The 21,579-nt window shown below is 40.6% G+C and overlaps 2 protein-coding genes across 3 annotated transcripts in view; one reads left to right on the plus strand and one right to left on the minus strand.

Annotated features, from left to right (window-relative positions):
• LOC142395850 (protein FAM13A-like) lies at window positions 1–16,393 on the plus strand. 2 transcript variants are annotated; one of them, XM_075478480.1, is made up of 21 exons: window positions 1–309; window positions 1,418–1,619; window positions 1,791–2,000; window positions 2,301–2,481; window positions 4,161–4,335; window positions 4,606–4,727; window positions 6,782–6,997; window positions 7,129–7,192; window positions 7,518–7,615; window positions 8,443–8,500; window positions 9,535–9,603; window positions 10,818–11,007; window positions 11,510–11,759; window positions 12,001–12,133; window positions 12,438–12,519; window positions 13,429–13,664; window positions 13,820–13,903; window positions 14,055–14,156; window positions 14,562–14,776; window positions 14,923–15,024; window positions 15,463–16,393. In XM_075478480.1, the coding sequence occupies exons 1-21, from the start codon at window positions 280–282 to the stop codon at window positions 15,587–15,589; spliced, it is 2,946 nt and encodes a 981-aa protein (XP_075334595.1). In that variant the 5' UTR covers window positions 1–279; the 3' UTR covers window positions 15,590–16,393. The 2 variants fall into 2 exon arrangements, with proteins under 2 accessions (XP_075334595.1, XP_075334596.1); XM_075478481.1 differs by having other exon boundaries at window positions 6,782–6,991.
• The window catches only part of LOC142395876 (phytanoyl-CoA hydroxylase-interacting protein-like), a 16,164-nt gene continuing 9,636 nt past the window's right edge, over window positions 15,052–21,579 (minus strand). The window contains exons 3-5 of the mRNA XM_075478482.1: window positions 20,532–20,706; window positions 19,090–19,207; window positions 15,052–17,798 (exon numbers count right to left, since the gene is read on the minus strand). Coding sequence (XP_075334597.1) covers window positions 17,264–17,798; window positions 19,090–19,207; window positions 20,532–20,706 — 828 coding nt within the window. The 3' untranslated portion in view covers window positions 15,052–17,263. The remainder of the gene's footprint in view (window positions 17,799–19,089; window positions 19,208–20,531; window positions 20,707–21,579) is intronic.

A 21,579-nucleotide genomic window follows, 5' to 3' on the forward strand; every position in this document is an offset into this window, starting at 1 on the left:
CCTACCACACGTCGCCATGGTTACATGTGTATCACGTGACTAGCAACATAAACAATTTTCCAGGAAAGCTATCGTTATGGTGACAAGTTAGCTAACTACGCTGTCTTTACGCAAGTATTCTCACTTGTTAAGGGCTTACCGCTGTGATGTGATGATGATGACAATAGCTAATATGTTGCACTTTCCGATAGTTTCAGTAAGTGGAGCATTATGTCGAAAAGGGAAAAATCCGTCTACAGTTCAAAAGTGGAGCGCTCTACCGGTCCGCTGAGCTGAAAAATGGGCGCAAGCGCGTCACTGTCCTTCTGTGTAAGTTGAGCTTCAAGAGGAATTTAATACAATTTTCTACGCTGGTTTTTCGAATTGACTGTCCCCTCTTAAAACACTTAATTCAGGGCAGTTTTACTCAATATCAGCCGTGAGAGCATAAAAAAGCTAATGTTTTCGACATTTTAACGTGCATTCTTATGGCCATAGAATAGCTAACGTTGGCCATTTGTGCTTCAACATGAATTAATCACGAACATTTGTTTTTATCGAGGAATGTTACGTCATTGTATTCTAACCAGGTGTACTCAATTGTTGCAAAGCAGTTATAGTTTTTGACTTAACAACGTGGATCACTGAGGTTCAAATCAAAGATCTCGATGTAATGAAGAGGACACCAATTACATAGGAAGGCTTGGATAAGATTACTTTGTAAGTCACTTAGTACAAATGACATGGAAACTTTGAAATTTAATATGAATATATTTGGATTACTTTAAGATTAAATATTGAAAATATCCCACCTTAAACTTTTAATCCATATATATCTATCTATATAGATATATACACATCCATTTTTCTTCCTTAAAGTTGTGTTGCTGCTGTTTCTGATCAAAGGCAATATAATCCATATTATGGATTATTTTGCTCTTGTAACATGCTTTCTAACTTTTTTCATAAAGTGGAATTAAAGCTCCATGATAACAAAATAACACCAAAAATACAAAAAGAAATAGCCTACCAGTAGTGAAAAAACTGGCAGCGTGAGAAACGTTACTTACTTTTATAGATAGTAAAACATTTATATCATATTAACACTGCAAAAACACGATGGCATAATCTTTGACAGACGTACTGTGTTGTTTCTTCAGGTAAAGTGTGTGATGTCATGTTATGTGAAAAAGTTAAATCATGTAATCCTTGTGCAATCTTACTGCATCTTTTTTAGAAATGATTTTTTCAAATATAATCTGGGCATTTATTAATCAGATGTGGTTGTCTTTATCATGGTGAGGAGGCTTCAAGATGACCGCAAAACCAGTCCCTTAATACTTTTCTGCACAGCCTGTGGTCACCAGCGCATGACTAGAGTAAACTACTTAATAATTTCTCTGGTTAATCTGTTACAACATGCCATCTTTCCACACAGAGTGACCGATCATCAGTGAGAATCCTGAGACCCTGCAAAAAGGTCAGCCCAGAGCTCATTGTTCCTGACCTTGTTTCAGAGCCTGAGGTCTCAGCCAGGTGTGTATTTGGTGTTGCCTTGGAAACACTCAGGGAGGATGGGCAGATGGTCTGTGGAATACCTCTTGTGTTAAGAGACATGGTGAAGTTCCTTGATAAGAATGGTAAATGAGACACGTTTTTCCTTCTCTTTTCACTCTTCTACAATTAGTGTCTGCTATTTTTCACTATTTCTCTCTTATTTTTTTCCCCTTCACTTCTCTTGTGCTCGGTTAAATTGAATCTTCAAATATCACCTGAGTGTAGGGTGACTGAATCTATTATCTTTATCCTAGCACTGTACTACAGAGGTCTGTTTCGCTTATGTGGGTCGGTGGCACGGACCAGGCAGTTGAGGCAGCGGTGGGATCAAGGAGAGAGGGTGGACCTGGAGCATGAAGGGGATGTCCCCACTGTGGCCTCACTCCTCAAGCTTTTCTTTCGGGAGCTGCCCGTCCCCATAGTTCCCGAGCCCCAGCGCAAACAGTTGGTTCTGAGCTTTACAGGTACTAGAGGAAACGACTGGGTATTTTAAAGAGCAAAGTTCCTTTAATTTTCTAAGAGGAATGTTTAATATAATGTTGTAACTTTTTTGGACGTGAACCAGTGAGCTCACTCAATATGCAACTGTACCTGCGAGTATAGTTGTGTTCAGTAATTAACATGCTTTTAAATACAGAAATTAAAGATAGGTAAAAAAAGACATACAAAGAGTAGGTGATACAGTATATTGAAGATTGAGAAAAAAAAAGACCTGTGATTGGGTGTTGATGTTATTCAGTTTTGATGTGTTTGCTTATGTTTAGGATATGCAGATGAGCCAGAGCGGAGCCAGAGGCTGAGAGAAAATCTCTGCAACCTCCCTGATTCCTACCTCAACATTTTGTCTTACCTCATCCACTTTCTGTCCAGAGTGGCCGCTCATAGCCAAGTAAATCACATGCCTGTGGAAAATCTGGCAACCATCTTTGGGCCTTGCATATTTCAGTAAGTTGCTGTTGTTAACGCCACATTCAAATGCTCTTCAAAGCTGTAGTGGCACACTTGCAGTCACCGCTGCCTGGGTACATTAACTCCTGTTTTCCCCGAAGGCTTTGATGTGTCCTTTTATTTCCTCTCGTTAAGTTTATTTTCCTTGTTAATCCTTTGTTTTAAATGGAGAGCTTTTTTTTTAATAACCTCTGTTCTATTAAGTGTGCTGTATAAATGCACATACACATGCCTCTTTGTCATGATAGAAATCTACTAAGTGTCTGGCTCAGTTCAAAAGCCTCAATGACTGTGTGTCTGTTGTGCGTAGTGCAGTTCATCCCTTTTAAGGAAATGGGTGTGGATAGTGCCTTCTATTGCAGAGCAAGGCACACAAATGACAGACAGATATAACAGAGGTCATCAGGACTTTGCTGGTTGCTTCTCCCTTCCTGTTTACAGAACTCAGCCACCGCTGTAAACAAGCACAATCTCCAAGGAGAGTCACGCAGTTTGACTTGTTTTTTTGAGTGTCTGTCACTGTTGAAAGGACTTATTCTAATCAGTCGATTCCCCATCCTTTGATCTCACTGATGTATTTCACTCTTGTTTCTTAGTGGCATGGCAGTTAGTCTGGCCATGAAATCCAGCATTTGAGGGGAAAATGTCAGATGATTAATATTGCCTCAGGATGAAGAGTTGGTTAGGGAATTTGTGAAAGAAGTATGGAAAAAAAACTGGGTGTGGGTTTGTGGAAAATACGCCTTTGCTTCCAGAAGATTTAGAGCAGTAACATAGGAATGAAGGAATTGTACAATGATTGCCATGAAAAACAATAGAGAATAGAAAAGATATTCATCCTGCAAAAAATATCCAATCAAATCGAGTTGTTATTTTTGCTCCAAAATAATCCCCTTTAGCTTTAAAGCTACATTTAAGAACTTTTTTTCCCCTTTGCTACAATATAAATAGTATTTCTACCAGACCAGTGTAAGGCTAGATGACCGATGACTGTGTATGACAACATCATGACACATTCTCTTGTGGTGTGCGTGACAGCTTTTTTGCCACCATCTGCCCCCCATAACTCAGGCATATTTATCTTCTAAACCTAACAGCCAGTTCTCCTCGTGCGTGTTATACGATCCATGAGACAGACTGCTTCTGCCCTGTCATTTCAACTGTGCTGTGTGCCACGGAAACGTATCTATTAATACTCGGATTTTTCACATTCTCTTTGCTGGCTGTTTGCCATTTTAACCATGATGCACTGGATATAACCTTTAGAAAAATAGACTGGAAGATGTCAATGATTGAACTGCAAATTCTAATCAAAATCGCAGCTTCTAAGTGAACAAGCGAAGTGCTTCTATTTTGGTCGGAGGTGGAGATTACCTCCCTGTATAGTGAGTGTTCTGACTCGAGGCTCGATTTTTCCCTGAAATTTATTTGGAGTGGAGGTTGCCCGTGTCAAAGTAAAGCTTTACAAGTGGTTATCCTTGGTCTTTTTATTTACGGAAGGGGGAAATTTGTTAGGCTTTATGTCACGTGATGCTGGCTGAACAGTTCATGTAAAAGTAGTGCTGTATGTGCCTCTGGCCACTAGATGGAACCCTTTGTTATTATGTCTGTTACAAAACTAAATGGAGGGCCATTTTGACATTGTGTTGTTGCTCCCACATCTCATGTGTTTGCAGTGTTCCAGCAGGACCCAGGATTCTGGAGGAGCAGAGTATGTGTAATGCCTTGTTACTCCACCTTCTGAGGCATCAGGCAGTTCTCTTTCCAGGCCCAGCCGAGGTCTCTGCAGCCTCATTCATCGCCTCTTCACCCCCCCCTCCTCCTACTCTCTCTGCTCTTTCACATTTTGAGGTGAATCGTGTTCTTTTTGACAGCAATTGTTGTTGTTTTTTTGTTTGTTTTTTTGCCATTTTTGAGCATTTTGACACCAGTTTATAACTAATAAACAAATCAAACGGTTTTTTGAATGTGTCACTGTTTTACAGGTTTTAGTCATACTGCCCTGTAGCTCGTGCAGCTGCTCGTCAAAGTCTCTCATTTCAGGATTTTTCCTTCAATTACAAAAGTTTTAAAGCTTTGCGTTTTGACATCACTTTAATAATGTCTTGTTGTCCTTGGTAGGTTCAGCCCAACAGCTGTCACTCAGAGTATAGCAGCATTTGGAAGTTGGATGAAGAAACTGCCTCAGTTTCCAGGACCAGTGCTCTTGAACAAACAACATGGATGCTATCTGAACTCAACAGGTACTATCATGACCTATAGATCATGTTGTGTTTATGGCTGTCTCATTTGTAAAGCGCAGGTATAGAGATCATTTAAAGATAAGTTAATATTAGGCTTCTTGAGATGCTACAAAAAAGAAATGACATACAGCAAAATGTATTCAAGACTATTAGACTGCAGTTTAGTTATGCATTCATTCAGCTGATCAGTTTATTTTAACTTCCACGTCAGTAGGGAAAGGTTGCAAGCAGCCACTGAAAGAATACGTCAACTCAGTTACCTAGAAGTAGCATCTTAGCAGTTACGCAGCAACATCTCAGTCCACTTTGTCATCCAATGGTGGACAGAAAAAAAAGCTGGTGTTTGTCCAGCTTACTGCCCCCTTTAGACTAATGGCCAGTAAAGATATCATATCTCCTTTGCAGCTGGAAGCTGCAGAGGAGTCACATATTGGCAAATCAGCCCCCACACTGAATATACGTGGTGACGGCCATCTGCTTGTGGGCAACTTTCCCACACATAACTTAAAGGCTACTGGGTTTGTTTCTATTTTTGAATTGATAATGTGGGCTCCTGTGACGGTGCATTATAAATATTTAAGTACATTTATCATCTGTATGCAGAGTGGCATTCATAAGCACAGTATTCACATGCATTTTCATGTATGCGAGAACCTCTGTGTGCCTTGTTTCTATCTCTGCTTGCATGGATGTGAGCTTGGCCTTAAGCCAATGGAGTGAACTATTTCGATGTCAGACTGTTGCTAAACACTTGTGGTAATTTAGGGAGGCATCAGTAGATGTAGCTAAACAGATCCAATAAGTGGCATCTTTTCCTGCTGATGCAAGAAGGGTTGGTGGCAGTTGAGGTCTGTGCATAACAGCCATCTTGTTTTTTTTCCTAACACTGTTTGATTTAAGCAGACACTAAACACATTTGCTTTGTTTGAATAGGCTGTGTATTTAAAAGTGGAATCTTAGGGGTATTTACCTCTGCACTTGTCTGAGTGATATCTCTCCCTGACAAGTTGTTCTGTCTCCAAACATTTGTGTGCTGTCCCATCTGGTAGTGTCAGGACCCCTGTGATTCCCAGTAATATCACAGCCAATTCTGATGGTTGACAGACTCAATAGTTTTCAATAGCAAATATACTTCACGTCAGTCTACAGCAGTCTTTTCATTATATTCTAAAATGACCTGTTTTCAGGGCATCTCTACAAATGTGGCTAAGAATTAAAAATAATGAAAATACATATTTTTTAAGAGGTCACTTCTTTCAAGATAAGTATTGAGTAGTTATTAAGTTCACATCAGTCAGAATTTGAACAGAAGTGCTGCTGAAGGATGTGAACCTATGCAATTATATGTGTGTTTCTTGCCTTTCGAGCCTGCTTCCATCCACACCGCATTTGTGAGTCTAAATGTGACCAAGTGTATTAGTTCTACTGTCTGTGTGCAGCTGTCGTAATTGTGTGTAGCTGCCGGTAATTGAAGTGGGTGGGTCAGTTCCCTGCCCCTGGGTGTCACTCGTTACCATTAAGTGCTCATCGTCTGAGCTCTCTTTTCTTTACGTCTTCGGATTTCTTCGTCCTTCCAAAAACAGAAAGCTGTTTACTGGCGCGTGTAATCTGCGTGTTTGACTCTTTCCAAAGGATGTTTTTTTTTGTCTTGTCTGCTTACACATCAGCGGCAACAACCATGGATCAGCAGTCCTTCACAAGTGAGTAAGCCAGGCAGGGAACAGTAATGCATAAAACTATTCTTAGCATGCTGACATTTATCAACAATGAAATCTGTGGTTTGAAAAGCAGTGACTAATACGTGCTTCGAAGAGTTTATTGATTTATTGAACATGTAAGTTTAGTCAACATTCTCTCCTATTTGTTCAGTCAAAGTTTTTGACAAAGATCAGTTGTGATCAAAGTTGTTTGAGGAGGTTAACACTGAAACAGAAACATCATTCTTTCGAATTTGTCATTAATAAAGCCATTATTTACAACTCAAAAACACTATAAAAGATACCTCATAAGTTAGTGCTTTACCCTTCTCTTCATCTCCTCCTGTGTCTCTTTAGTCCTGACACACTGGTGCAGGCTTGTGAAACCAGCCCTGACGTCAGCGCTGACATTCAGGCACTAATTGCAAACCGGGAGTCTCTGGAGGAAAGCAGTGAAAGTACAAAGGCAGGCCGTGTGCTCTGCTGCCCCACTGACCCAGGGCCAGCGCGACGGCCACAGAGTCGACCCTCTAAAAATGTCCGGGGGAAGTCGCAGGAGTGTGCCATGTATGGGTGAATTTTTCACAAACAGATGGCGACAGTTTGATGAGTTTAGAGCTGTTACACACCCAGTCACATGATTTTGGAAGGATGAAATTTGCACATTTTCTTATTTCAATTTGCCTTCTCAAACATGTCAACAGGACCTTTGCACATATACCAACGCTCAACACAAGATCAGAGAAGAAAGAGGAAGTAGAAGAAAAGGTTTCCCTATTTTTCAAAGACTACTGTTCTTTAGTGTGCATTGTTTATGTGTTAGCTTCTTTATGCTGTGTATTTTCACTGTTTCTTGCTCTCATATCTTTCCTCCACTTCAGCACAGCTATTAGCACTCGCTCTTTAACTGTGAATATTCTTTCAGACACACCTCTTTATTTATTTTTGGAGTAACAATGTGCAGACAGCTGCTACAAAACACCTTAAAAGAAATGTTAAATTACATTGTCCAATTACACTTGTTTCAATGCTGAAATCGAAAGATCACTTTGTTGATCTAGTGTTGTATGACATGGACTAAACTGCTTTTCAGGCTTCTGCTAATCCAAGGCAGAATTCATCAATTTCAAACTGCTGCATAGCAAATGAATCGCCAAGCAAGACCCAAAGTCAGGGTCAGCACACAGAGAGGTGAGGGGAAAGCTACAACAGGAGGTGACATTTTGTGTTTTTCCATTTATGTTTCTGCTGCGTTTTGTTCTATCGTACTGACTCTTTGTTTGTTGGGCATTTTAGACAACTTTGAAATCACAGAACATTTAAGTGGAAGAGCAATGGTTAGACACGGGCTTCATTTTATGATTTATTTTTTATTAGCGCGCCGTTGTAAAAGGGGTCATGCATGTTAGTGGTTTTGTTGCAGTAGTGTAACAGATTTGATCTGAGGCTACAGTTGTTTTTTTGGCCCTCCACTCCTGCTTTTTGACTCACAGTTTAGTTCACTGCTGAGCCCTGCAGTCAGTTGAGAAGTGGGTTATCGGAGCATTGTGCTGCTCACAGTTATGGCTTTGATATGATTCCAGTCCAAATAACACTGACTTCCCACAGGGGATCACATGGAGCTGACTAACTAACTGCATGATTCCACTCAGCATGGTGGCATGCTGGCTTTTTGTTTGAGTTGCCTCCACAGAGTCGGAGGATACATCATCTCAGTTATGCCTCATTAATATCAGGCATAAATAAGCAATAGCCCTAATACCAGTGCCAGATGACCCTCTTTCTGAAAAGATACATAGAGCAAAACATGGTCTTGTTTTGGGAGCAGAATCAGTACAGTTTTGATTGTGGTGTTCAATTTGAAAGTCAAATGGCGCAAGGCCAGAGGAAGAAAGCCGTTAGTACAGAATTTATGTCTTTTTTTTTTCTACCAATACGTCACTTGTTTTTATTAATAATTTTTATTCCAATGTGACTTCACTGTATTTGTATATTACTGACAAACCTCTGTTTTTCAGCTCTCTGCGCTGCTTAGAGTACAAGACAGAAGATAAAGCCATAGTGTGTCAGTCGAAGGTAAACTGGCCTCTCTGAGAAATATGGCTTTGTCATTTTTAGAGCCTCCCATTTAAATTGTGTTCCTCCAACACCTCCAAGAATAGATATTGAGAAAGAACTGTAAGTATAAGTTATTTTCCTTTTCAGAGCTCTCTCAGTTTTCTTATAACAGCCATTTGTAGCAATGAATAGTCATAGCGACAAAGGCCAGCATTGTTTGGATTTCAATATTAGGTAACTGTGATGATTAAGTGACAAAGTGGAGGTAGAATACACAGTGTTAAGACTTTAATTTAATCACTGAGACAAATTTCTAATTATTTATTGTCTTAAATCTGGACCTCATTGAGTCAAGAAGAAAACTCCCTAATGGCTTAAACTGTGTTATGAAGGTTAAACTGAGCTCACGTCTATTGGGAAACAGACTGGACATAAAAATATCTGTTTTCAATTTTCATATCCCCTGGTTTCAGCCTTTCTATAACAACCATATCTGAGCATGTGCACTTGAGTGAATTATCCATAAGAGTACACTTAAGGGAAAAAAAACTTTTGGAGAAAAAGCAAAGCATTGGCCTTAGGCTTGAATGTTTGTAAAATGCGATACAGAAATGTCCGTTAAAAACCCCACCACTGAGAGAGGAAGAGGGCTTTAAAGATAAATGAGCTCATCTAAGATTTTAGATCATCAAAGTTTCAATGCTCTGGTAGATTCTCAGAGCAGACTGGAGGAAAAAGACAAAGCTGGTAACAGAACTGTCACCCAAAGGGGTTTATTGATAATACCAATTTAAAAGCAAAGGCTGAACAAGTTTAGAGGGTCACCCAGCTGGACGAAGATGATAACAAGGTGTTAACTCTTACTCAGTGTTAGATTTGTTTATATAACTCTTGCTAAAGAAACTGTTTTGTTGTCAATGAAATAGTCAGAATCATTTTTATATTCTTGTCATTGGAGCCTACATTTATGGATGTGCATAGGAGTGTGTGTGCCCACACTGGTGTGTTTCAGTAAGTCATTTCATCAGTGATCATGTTTTCTTTTCTTTCAGAGAAGCAAAGAAGGAGGATGTCGTTCTCCTGATAGACACGACGATTGCAGAGGCAGGAACAGCTATGACGTAAGTCCTCCTACCTCAGTCTTTTAAGTGATACAAGATAACACAAAGTATCTGTGGCAGCATGACAGGTGATACCTCCAGTAATTGTGTGAGAATGTGTTGATGTGCATGCCTGTGTTAGTAGGTGTGAGGATGTCTGCCTGTAGGTGTTTTGCTTCAGCAACAACAGCCTCGCTTTCTCCCTCCGCTTACATCCTTCCACCTCCTCTGTGTGACGCACAAAGCAGTCTTTTTTTTATTTTTATGAATGAACCGTCAAAGAGGATGAGAGAGAAGAAGCCAAGCTGCAGTTGATGATGATGATGATGATGATGAGGGGTATCTAAGCACCAGAATAATGTCCAAAACCGGTGTGCCAATATTTTCCTTGCAGCAGCAGAATTCTCTGCATACACACCCACTTACACACATACACACTCACCAAGGCAAACAGTTACGTGACTCCCTGCATCTCCATCGAATCGACTCCTTACCTCAGCCCCAATAACGTTGCTGTGGAAACGGCTCGTCATATACAGTACCTCTCTCCTTCTTTGCGCACACACCCACACCAGACACAGCAATCCAAGCGATACTCCCAGCACACCCCCCCTTCCTCCATGCATTATGAATAAACCATGTGGAGGCTGTTCAGTAGCAGTGTCAGGAATGCCGGTCAGGACGATATAAGGATTATCTTAGCGGGCTTGTCATGTTCTCTTGCTTCTATTTACCCACAAACACATGGATCAAGTAATGAGGAAATCACGGTGGCACAGTTAATGGAATAAGAGTGGGCTGCTCCTCAGGATTCCCACGCTGGATGCTTGTGCATGTTAGGAATCTGACTCACTGAGTGACTATGGGATTAATGTCTCGCTGGTTGGGTGTTTGGTTGGCTGACTAGCTTTTAGAGACCTGAGAGGAGCAACATAAAGGAAAGACCATTTTTGTGTCTTATTCTGTCTTTTTTTTTTTTTTTGGCGCTTCAGCCAAGAAGCCTGAATTGTAACCTCTCTCAGGAAGACAACCACCCATCTAAGCTCATCTTGTAACTCTCTACCGTACCACAGTCTTGACAGAAAGACAGTGAAGGAGGACTTCTCACGATTCCCGAGCAGCACATGAAGCGCTGAAGACTCCTTCCCTCACTTCTAAGCTACAGCGCTTCTTCCAGACTTCACCTGCCCTTTCCCTTCTGCATCCTAGAGGCCATGTTCTGCTTCTGTTTCCAGAGCCCCTCCCTCAAGCTACAAGCCCTGGAGGCTGACTCGGGACCCGCACCAGAACCAGGAGACCCCCAAGCTCAGGATAGCCTGCCTGCTCGCCAACAACCTCTTTCTTCTGAAGCACAGAGCCTTCATTTTAGCCACACACTACCTTTATCACCATTTTATCAGGACACCGGCGACTCATCACCACCCGGTAAGACAACGATACTGACCCAATACAAAGCGCAGGTCTAGTTATCTATTAAAAAAATATAATTCACACAGTGTAGTAAAGAAACTAATTATATAGAACTGTTTCAGATGATTGAATTGATGTAATTTTCTATTTATTTATTAAGGGGATTGTTTAATTCAAGACACCCCACTTAACAATACTTTCAGCCTCAGTGAATGTCAGTGGGAATCAAATCATATTAAAACTGTGCTGACCATTATTGTTTCTCCAATCTATACACTGAAGTTGTTGGGTTTTTTTTCTCCCCAAAATCTTAATGTCCCATGATTTTATGTTTTTAGTCCATCTAAACATTGCAAGAAACCAGTGTTTATCATTATTATTGTTATCATTATTTAGAATATACCTGCTCTAAATGACAACCACTTATTTGCAGTTTTTGTCATGCACAGATCAAGTTAAAACACCCATATAAGTAACTTAAATAGAAAAGAATGATTGGTCTTCTTTTTCCTTACAGAACCCGTCGCATCTCCATCTTCATCAGAGTCCAGCCCTGTCCTTTCCTCTGCCTCTTATTCTGAGGGACTTTCAGGAGAAGGTAGCTTGCTGTGCCCACCAGTCTCTAACGCCAGCCCGCTCCTTTCTCGTTTTACGACGAGTGACTGCCCCGTTCCCTCGCCGCGTTGTCCCAGCCTCAGCCATAGCCAACGCTACAACCTAGACCCTGAAGCAGCTCCGTCTCCACCATGCTCACAGCACATTCGCATGTAAGGAAACCGTTACTGTTGCTTACAAATTTGTCACCAACTTTATCTAATTTCATCATGCGATACATCAATACCACAATTAACAACTGATATGAACATGTCTTTTTTTTATTTATTTTTTTTATCAGTTATTCTAAAAACAGAGTGGAGTCTCTTAATGCCATATGACATTAGACACCATTTTTGACCAATGTGCCGACAGTCAAGAGTTGAAACGGACAAATGCGCTTTCTGTCTACAGGGCTCGCTGCAGTGTTCCTACACAGCAAGATGAAGGTTCTGTGTCCATCTCGATGCTCAACAGACATATTCACACGCTCAGGAAGAGAATCAGGCGTTTTGAGGAGCATTTTGAACAGGAGAGGCACTACAAGGTGAGGGAGGAAATCAGACCTGCTTCATTGGATAATAAATATGGAAACTTAGATTACATAGAACTTTTCTTAACAATTTGTCAAGGGTTGGGGTTATTTCATTTATTTTTATGGTAGTTACTCGACTGGGTATGTTTTTGGCCCCTTTTTTTAAAATGATGCTACTGAAGTGAACCACAAATATCAGACTAGGATACATTTCTCCATCTACTGGTGTATTTTGAAATTACAGTTTGTAGCACAACAGATCAGGAGATGGTCCACGCTCTGCTAATCATGTGAGTGCCTCCTTGTTTTTTTCCAGCCAGCCCACAATGACAAGACAGCACATCCAGAGGTGGCCAAGCTGATGAAGGAGCTCATCAAGAGTCGCAAGCAGCTGAAAGGTCTGTTATTTAACCGACACACACTGATTGACGTGTTGGAGGAAGTATTTTTGTGTAAACTCCCCAGTCAGTCAAAGTAACTTCTTGTGGAAGCACGCTCTTCACCATGAAAAAGGTATCAACATGGTTTGTCAACAAAAATGGAAATTCTTCCGCTGAAAATGGAACGATTATCTTATTATTAATTTTTACTCCAAAATAGCATGTCCAGCCAGATGTTAGTGTTTTTTTGTTTTTGTTTGTTTGTAAATATCAGTGTAAAAGGCCCTTAAATGTGAGTAGAAGGTGTGTAGCTGCAGGCAAATTTATTACATCACATTTGTTATACAAGCAAGATGTGGCAATGATGGCAAGATGGGGGGCGGGTAGATTCAATGACAGAGAAAGTGTCAGGGTCAAATGTGGCGAAATCATATCAGACATAATACACTTTAAACTGTCATTTAAAGCTTTTATTTTTATTTTTTCCAATTAAACTGGAGGGGATCTTAAGTGAAATTACCATTACAAGGATAGTGAAATTACAAAGTTACTAATGGAGTTAAAATGCTACAGAATTGAAAGCACAGAGGTTATACATGCAAAGTACATCACTTATCACTAGTAAATAGAACTTTTGTAGGAAAATGGCTTTTAGTGATGTATTTTACTGTTAAACAGTTGATGGTAGAGGTCCAGCTAGTTCAGCAACATCATGTAGAGTTTGTTTAATAGGAGATGAATAATGAGGCGGAAAAGATAAGCAAATATCTGTTGCACAGTTATATTTACTGTAGTAGAGGTGTTAATAGGCGTTTACAGTACAAGGACCAGAATACTCCACTAAAGTACAATCTTGTTAAATATTTTTAGATTAATGCGCTGCTGGTTTTCTTATATTTCTCTGAATGCTGTACCTTACTTATTCAGAGATGAAGCTGAGACAGCCAGAAGAATCGGTACCGAAGGGACCCAGAAGTTTTAGCCCCAGAGCTGACACATGGAGGACCAGTACAGACCAGAGAGAAGCAGCACCGACAGGAACTGAGCTGCAGCAGCTTAATAACAACAGCAACACCAAACCGGATGTAGAAGAAACGGTCAACACGATAGCCAACAGGCTGAAGGAAAGACGGCGAGAGCTGGGCCTGCCCGACAGCATTAAGGTTGTTACTGCAGAAATGTTTCCTCTGCTCACACAAAGATTGTAATGACAAAAAATTGATGGAAGGTTGGGTAAAGTACTAAAAAGTTACATGTTGTTTTTTGCAAATATTCATAGTATCAGCTGTTAATAGTATTTACTGTGCTGTATGTACAGGAGATGTCCCATGTCCAGATGATAATGGAGAAGACCTGCATGCAGAAATGTTTGCTCTATTTTGAGGGTCTGCATGGACGTCCAGTAAGACGAGCCTCTTCTTCAGCTTTTCCTCATTTCTTGTTGGCTAGAAATATTTTGACTCTTTTCTGTATCTTTTTGCATCATTTGTCTTGAGTTTCTATCCTCCTGTGAAGAAATCAATGCGCTTCTGTCCTTGTCTGTGTGAATTCAGAGTAGCAGGCAGGAGCGCACATTGATGAAACCTTTCTACAATCGCTACCGTCTTCTCAAGCAGCTGCTCGCTTCTGTTTCCACTACAGCCATTACGACCATCGTGAGTAACCTTATAGATAATTATTATTATTTATTCATTTTTTTTCTTTAAAGAGCAACAGTACTCAGATGTTCAATTTTCAAGTAGAGTGGGTCATCTTTTAGAACAGAGAAATTCTCTGCCACTGTAACAATTCAGTGCAGTGGTGTCATTCTGCCCCCCAGTGGTCAAATATAAGAAATTTATCAAGACATTCAAACAGAAGTAAGATACACGCCTGGATATTCGTTGTTGAAACTGATGCTGGTAGCTAATAACATATCCAACATATAGCAGCTGATTTTAAACAGGCTGAGCAGAACTGTTGGCTCAGTAAGCATTGATAGCCTCTGTGCTTTTTTCGTGGTTTATGTTTTCATTTTCATCATGGGATACTTTATTGCATCTGTGCATGTGTCTACACAGGAGGAAGAGGAGGACTCTGATGAAGAGCATTACAAACACCGAAGCACCAGGCAGCAGCCGCTTTGGTTAACTCCGTCCAGGTGTGTGTCCTCAGACGAGTGGCAACGTCTGCCTTCCCTGGATATATCTGAAACACCTCTGGTGTCTCCACTGGATGAGGTGAAGAGTTTCCAGCCACAGATCATCACCATGGCAACACTACATGAAGCTTCAAGGTAAGTGTGTGTGTGTGTGTGAGCAGCCAGAAGCTCAGATTTTCTTTCACTTGTTTATCATCAGAGTTCCAGGCAGTTTTATTACGCACATTAACATCCAATTTGGGGAAAAAAAAAGAGGATAAACTGAGTCTTCCTTTATGCAGACAAGAATTACTGGATCATCTCAGGATGGTTCGACTAGAGAAGAGGAGACTTCACCAAGCGCTCCGGGAGTTTGAGGACCATTTCTACACACAGACTGGCAGGTAACAGACACACAAACCACACACGCATCACTCTCTGAGTACTTGGCATTTTTATTTTATTTAGTCTTTTAATAAACTTGGAACGTTTGGTTTTTAACAATGCCTTGTGGAAAAAAAAAAACAAAGAAAAAACATCCACAAAAGAAATGTCATAATGGTACGACTGTGTAATGCACACTCATGTAACATTAATCCAGCACAGAGAGCTCAGGAAAGAGACGAAGAGAAAGACATTTGCTCTGGACTGTACACATCCTTTGTATTGTACACGTTAGTTGTCCAAAGTAAATACAGTACACACTGTACAAAGCTATCTGAGTAAGGCAACATAGGGACTATCAACCAGTTGTGAACTCTGCTGCAGGTTGTTTCAAACTACAAAAAAAAGAACATTTTCCTTTTCATTTGCATCCTCTCACCTCCATGTTTTGTTAACAGGACTTGTCAAAAGGAGGACCGTGGACCAATGGCAGAGGAGTACTGCCAGTACAAGAACCTCAAAGCGAAGCTCCGTCTACTGGAGGTCCTGCTTAGTAAACAACAGGACTCAACCAAGACAAGTTGAGTTACTCACAGTGGGACTTTTATTTATCCTAACAGGACTCGATCATCTTGATCACATGTTGTGAAGCTGATGGGTTTTGTATCATGCCATGCTCATTATGTAAATGCACTTTACATGAAGAAAACTGAAGGAGATTGTTGACAGCCTGAATTATTACTGGGTAACTACATGTTATAAACTTTATGTAGCAAGTGTATGCTATGTAGCAAAACTCTATACGTCAAGGATTAAGCATTCCAACAACTCGGTGTTAGTTAAGTTTGAGTAATTTTATGATTACTGTATGTATATTATGGCACTTTGTTACTCACTTTTTTCCTGTCCCAAAACAGTTTTTGTCCATAGCTGATGTAGAAACTGCATTTCTAAAAGTTCTGTCTTAGCCGGAAAAAAAAAATAAAAATGTGTAGTCTTAAATGCAACCAGTGAGACAATCCTGCAGTGTTTGTGGATGTCAGTTTTTTTTTGTTTGTTTTTATGTTTTTTAGCTGTGCTATGATATGCATTCAAAATTTCAAACTTGATCTAAATTGTGACCATTGCATTTACATCTTCACATGGAAAATATGTGGTGAACATAGGCATTGTAGTGCAAGTTAAATATGCCGTCAAATTTGTGTTCTACCACCCCTCCCCCTCCTTTTTTGCCTGTATGAAATTAATGCCCCCCTAAATGCCTGTGTTGACAATGATCAGAGCTTTTAACATTGTGCACTTCTGGTTTATATAGTTTTCTATTTATTTATATACATATATGAATGTATCAATAAAAAATAAATATTTTTTCACATTTATTCTCCTAAACACAGTTTATGGTTCTACTTTCTTTATCTTTCCACTGATGATAAAATAAGAGTGACTGTAGCACAGAAGGTTGCTATGGTAGAGGTACTGACAGCTTTCAAACTCATGCTGCACAGAACTGCATCATGCTTCTTTTTTTTCTTCTTTTTTTTTTTTTAAAGGTTAAAGGTTGCTCACACTTCAAATCAAGGATTGTTTAGATTCCACAGCAGTTTGACGTCTGGTTTTTAATACCTTTGGTATAAAGAAAGATTACCACAGATGCTGCAGCCCTCGAAAAATTGTAGTACCAGTCTATGCCACTACTAGGAGGTAAAAAGAAGTCTGAATTTGTCAACTGTGGAATTCAAAACAAACAGTCAATGTTATCAGGAAAATAAGAAATTCTTGTCCACAGGCAGTGGACACTCGGTTAACAGCATATCAATAACACCAAGGCAAAGGCCATTAATAAAATATGGGACAACTGATTCAAACAAACAGAAGGTTGAATAGAAGCAGCCAGTGTTTGTTAGTTCAATTAAAGGGTTTAGTCTGTACATCAGTGTGACTTGCTGATGGATGTATAGATTTGCGATGTTCAGTTATTTTAGTTGGTGTTTTCAGTGTAACTGCAATCCTTTTCACATGAGGACAGGTGCTGCAGGTGTTGGGATGTATACCTTCCTCTTTTTTTTTTTTCTCCATTCTTCTTTGGGAATGATGGTCACTTGGGACTAAAGATTATTGTCAGATATGTTTATGTGCATGGCCGGGAGCCTAATAAATCAGCTGCTTCATGCATGTGTTGGTCTGCTTCAGTACATGTGGACTTCCTTTGAGTGTAGAAGTCAGTCAAATCTAGTCCTTCCCTCCCTCTTCTGCGCCGTCTTAGCGTCCCACACTGATGTTGCAGGTCTTGCAGCTGGGGTCCTTCTTGGCATTTACTGTGGACATACTCATCAGCTGATGCCCGCTGATCTCCGCCACCGAGCCCAGCGCCAGGTCTACGGGCTCTGTGTAGATCACCTCCAGGATGACGTCCTGGGCATGGTGAAACACCAGACCATCTTCCTCCTGCTTGCAGGTCAGGAAACGGTTGTTGCCGATGTCGAACGCAGGAAGCCTCTGCTTACAGAACTCGTCGCCCCTGGAGCCCTTGGGTGCCAGGACCAGGATAACGTAGTGGTAGGCCGTATACATGCAGTAGAAGTCTCCGAAGTAGAGGTTGGTGTCGGGATTGAACAGTGTGTCAGCCCGAACCTCAAAGCGATGGCGACCGTATGGAGAGTCTTGGGGAGGCTTTCCTGTGTTGAACTCTGTGTTGCAGCTGAAGACGATGCCCTCCAGCTTGCCACTGATGGGCGAGCCATGGCTCCCACTGTTGTCTTTCACTGAAGGCAGCATCCGGTTCTCTTGCACCTCCCTGGAGTTCGGGAGAAAAAAAAAAGATCGAAACAAGCTGTTGAACATGCCAGTTTATCTTCAAGGCAATCTGTAACAAATCTGCTACAATTTAAATGTAGTTTTGGTGCCACTGTGGCAATCAAAGTGATCTCACAAAGGAATCTCTGTAAGGTTGATTGTGTTTAATTTTCTCTCGACCTTACTCATTCTGATGAGTATTTGGTTGAATATCCATTCAACTTGAATGAGCGACGGTCTCTACTAGACAGTCTCTACATTGCTTTTGGCAAGGCAGGGCTTAAGTCACCCCTGTTGCTAGGCATCTGTCACAGATGATGTCACAGTTCAGGCAGTATTGTAGGTTCTTATTCTTTGCGTCCTCACTGACTGGCACCAAGTCTCTCATATCCTTATGTGCAGATGAATGGAAATCTCATCTAGTTTCAGTATTTCTGAAGTTGAAATCATATTAGCCCCGTCAAGTGTGTCTGACATAAATCCCAAGAGAGAAAAATAAAAGATTTGTATTTAATTAGAACTGATACAAAACACAAGCAGCTTTCAGATTAACATATCACATTTCAAACTGTCCCCATTGCATGAATCTGAATTGAAAAGATTTTGAATTGGAATTATGCAGCTACAACTCCAGACTGATTTTGCATCCTTAATTAATGCTTTGAGGGAATTATGGAATTGTACAGTTCCCATTGAGTGTTAATGTCGTTACTTTTACTCCCCACATGATGGTGCAGTTTAACTGAAATGCTCTCAGTGCACTGTGGTAGATACAACTAAGCAAAAGGGGAGAGAGGAATGACATCATGCTGCACAGCGCCACAAAAAAAAAGAAAAAGAAAAAAAGAGTGCTCAGAAGCTGTGGCTTAAATAGATAATCAGTGTTCTTTGTAAATCAGTGAGCTTTTCTTAGAAGGAACAGGATGGAGAGAGGAAATGAGGAAACAATGTATTGCCATTAAAAGAGGGGAATAAAAGGGTTGAAGGAGTACATGTAATTGCATAAAACCAGACACAAACCAACATTGTCTTTCAATTCAAAGGTTTAAAGTATCAGGATATTTTTTTAGAAATTGTTGGCCTTCGCCTTAGATCCTTAGTCTTAAACTTCAGTTGAACAACAACACATGACATTATACTGTGTAAAAGGTGGATCCTACAATATCTTGAAAAAAACTACTTTGACCAGCAAGAGGTTGAAGTAATCATTTTCTGTATGACTTTATCAGTCTCTTACATTGCTGACAAGGAAAAACAGAGAAAATAGTTTTTAGTGTGACAGTGATGCTTACCTTGCATGGTCAAAATACTCCTTGTTCTGGTTTCTGTAGAAGACAGAAAATCGCAGCATCCGCCCAGAAATGACCTCCGCCTTCTCCAGCAACTGGTTTAGATGCACTGTGGAATAATCTGGAAACACATTCAGCACATGACGCTGAAGACTGGAAACTGTATAGACTAAGAAGGGCTTTATGAAAGTGTGTGAATGGGTGAGTTTGACTTGTGATGTAAAAGTGCTTTAAATGGTCAACAAGACTGGAAAGGTGCAGTCCATGTACCTCTCCCCTACCCATTTGCTTTTCATCAAACTGCTTCTCTTAATCCACTTTAAAACTGTCCTACTCCTGTGATTTTTCATTTTTTAAGAGATTACAGCCACTCTAGCAGCACTAACTCTAGGTACAGACTGAAATACGCCATCCCAACAACTATTAGATGGATTGCCCTGAAAATTTGTTCAGGTAATCAAAACCTTAAGAAGATTAAATCTTCAGACTGTTGCAATTCTATGTCTTTTCCTCTGGTGCCGCATGCAGGTTTAAAAGTTTGAGCGTTTCTTTAGGTTAATATATTTCACATCAATCAGACCTTGTAGGCTGTTTTTCATACCCTTACATGCGACCTAAAATATGGGTGAGCTTCCCTGACGCTGACAGGAGGTATTGCACATTTCAGAATCATGTAGAACATTTGTTAATTCCAGACAGTCTCAGCTCACAATCTAATGAATCAAATGCCTTGACATTTGGTGTTGGCATGTATTATTCCCACGGAATGGACTGTGACTTTAGTAAACCTTATGCAACACCATCTTTTAAAAAATCATACTTGCTTAATACATAGATTTTTGCTAAAACTGTGATGAACTAACGACCTGTCGATGGTGTACCTTGCCTCTCACCCAGTGACAGCTGGGATAGGCTCCAACCCTCCCTCGCGACCCTTTGTTGGATTAAGTGGGTATAGAAAATGGATAGATGGATAGATGGATTTTTGATGGATGATCAGGGCATAAACTGGCTTTTAACCCTTACCATCATCTTAGACCATTAGGCCACAGGAATGACCATCCCCACGCTTTTTGACAAATCCACCCTCGAGTCTTCTTCCCATCATCTCCCTTCCCCCGCTCTAAGCCCCTCGCTTGTGACGTTAAAGTCTGTGACCTCAGCATCAGAAGATATACAGCACAGATCCCCTCGCCCCTTTAATCCTTCTTTTTCCTTGTCTAGCCCTCCTCCATCTCTCCATTCATCTTTCTCCCCACTCACCACAGTAGCCCCACTTTAATATTCTCCCTCATTGTGGTCTGTACTTTACTTCATTTTACTCGTTTCTCTTCTGATATTATTCTCTAATTCAGTTGGTCATGACCAAAAATTAATGGCAGAATTGAGGGTGAATGTCATGAAAATGAATGCATTCATGGCACGGTAAGTTGTGTATTACGCACCAGCAGTGCAGAACTCGATGATCTCGCTCCACTCGGAGACAGCATAGTCCCCATCTGTCTGTTTTGATGCAGTCTGGACGGCCACTGTATACTCTGTACGGGGGCTCAGGAACCAGTGACCCCGGACAGTCATGGGCAAGGGCACAGCCTTAGCCACGAGCTTGGTAGGAACATCCTGGAGGAAGAACAAGATGGCAGAGACGAAGGATAAAAAGAGGTGTGGTGACAGGAAGGAAGGAGTCAGAAAGAGATTGTCCATGTATGGCTTTCTTTTATCCACACAGAGATTTGCAGACTTGTGCTTGCAAGCAGACACATCCACACATTTCATATACTGTGCACTGCTGACTATAGGTTGTAGAGTCCTCTAACTTTATAGATGGAGACTATTCTGTTAAATCCCTTTAGCAATCCCCCTACCACATAAGTATTAGTAGGCCTCAGCAGTTCATTGATTGGACCATGAGCCCCTGCCTAGCAACAGAGTCAGCCCGCTCTGACGGCAGAAAATGGGAAGATTGACTGAGGTATTCAACAGTAAAAAAAATCAACAAGAGAGGAAGGAAGCTAATGAAACTGGTCTATAAGATGACCAAAGCAGGTCTGAGTGAGCAGCTGCCATGCAGGTTTAATTATTCTAAGGCAAAAAAAGGGCTGTGAGAGTGTTATTAACCTATCAGAGTTCAAAGGAACGGCTTGCAATGGTGTCTTTGATCAAAACCACCTTGAAATGAGCTATCTTGTCTCAAACTTTGAAAATAAGGTCACCCTGAGGGAAGCAGCATCTTGGCTTAAAAACAAGCATCTCGCAATATCTGTCTTTATGGTAACACTTTATGATAGGATTATGAATCATATCATTATCTAAAGAATGCTTTATCTGTGAAAAAACTGTGGGAATGCAGATTGCTGAATTTTGCCTATTGAATGACCTTGGCTGAACTTGCTGAAAATTTGAAATTTTGACCAAAAAGTTAAAGAGCCAGAAGGCTTTGTAAGAATGTGCTAAATGTCCAAAAAATGTGACGGTTTGTGACACATAGATAAG

The sequence above is a fragment of the Odontesthes bonariensis genome, chromosome 2 (assembly GCF_027942865.1).
Source record: "Odontesthes bonariensis isolate fOdoBon6 chromosome 2, fOdoBon6.hap1, whole genome shotgun sequence".
Taxonomy (NCBI): domain Eukaryota; kingdom Metazoa; phylum Chordata; class Actinopteri; order Atheriniformes; family Atherinopsidae; genus Odontesthes; species Odontesthes bonariensis.